The sequence below is a fragment of the Crocuta crocuta genome, unplaced genomic scaffold (genome assembly GCF_008692635.1).
Source record: "Crocuta crocuta isolate KB4526 unplaced genomic scaffold, BGI_CrCroc_1.0 C28239602, whole genome shotgun sequence".
Lineage (NCBI taxonomy): Eukaryota > Metazoa > Chordata > Mammalia > Carnivora > Hyaenidae > Crocuta > Crocuta crocuta.
The window spans coordinates 1-940 of NW_027548928.1; the positions used below are offsets into that span (position 1 = coordinate 1).

Sequence of the window (940 nt, forward strand, 5' to 3'; positions counted from 1 at the left end):
CCCCATGTGCCAGCCTGCCCCTTCATAGGAATTCCCCCTGACTCTCCTTGATTCCCCCTGGAGCTCCCTCAGCTGCTCTGGGATGGTCAGTTTGCACAGGATCCTCAACAGAGAACGGGAACACACAGGGACTCCCAGGAAGGCTGTGGGTCCACCTTCATGCAGGAGTGCAGGTAAGGGACCCCCACCCCCAAACCCAATCCTCTCCTCTTCCCCGCAGTGAGCCCATCCCTGGACCCAGACACTGCAAGCCCCAAGCTTGTTCTTTCTGAGGACAGGAAGACTGTGAGGCGACTGCTCTTTGAACAGGAGCAGCTCGACACCCCCGGCAGATTCAGCCTGGACCCCTGTGTGCTGGGCCGGGAGCAGTTCTCGGCTGGGAGGTATTACTGGGAGATCCAGGTGGGACGCAGGAAGGCCTGGAACTTGGGCGTGTGTCTGGAGAGCTTGGATCGGAAGGGAAGGATCCCCAAGGCACCCCAGCATGGGCTCTGGGCCCTGGAGCTATATAGGAAGGCATTCTGGGCGCTTGCCTTCCCGAGGGTTCGCCTGCATCCTTCGGAGCCCCTGCAGCGGGTGGGCATTTTCCTGGACTGTGATGCAGGCAGTATCTCCTTCTACAGCGTAGACAATGGATCCCTCATCTACGCGTTCTCTGGACTCTCCTTCTCAGCACCCTTGAGGCCATTCTTCTGCCTCTGGACACACGACCCCAGTCCCCTGACCATCTGCTCAGAAAGCCAGCCCACAGAGTCCTTGGGGTCGCCTCAGGGTGGGGGACAGAACAGGGAGACCAGCAAGACCCATGATCTCTCTGTTCCAGTGGGTCACAGATTTGGGGGACACGTATCCATTCATCCATTCTAGATCCCAGCTAGACCACATACAAGGGTGCACCTTTCTCGGGGCGCCTGGGTGGCTTAGTCGGTTAAGCGTCCGA

General features: G+C 59.1%; 1 protein-coding gene across 1 annotated transcript; it reads left to right on the forward strand.

The window, feature by feature from the left end:
* Positions 1 to 178: 178 nt before the first annotated feature.
* Positions 179 to 867, forward strand: LOC144219042 (butyrophilin subfamily 1 member A1-like; the record flags this gene model as incomplete). Its single annotated transcript, XM_077749028.1, has 1 exon — positions 179 to 867. A coding segment is annotated over one exon (689 nt), but the record flags the coding sequence as incomplete, so codon positions are not given.
* Between the last annotated feature and the right edge of the window lie 73 nt (positions 868 to 940).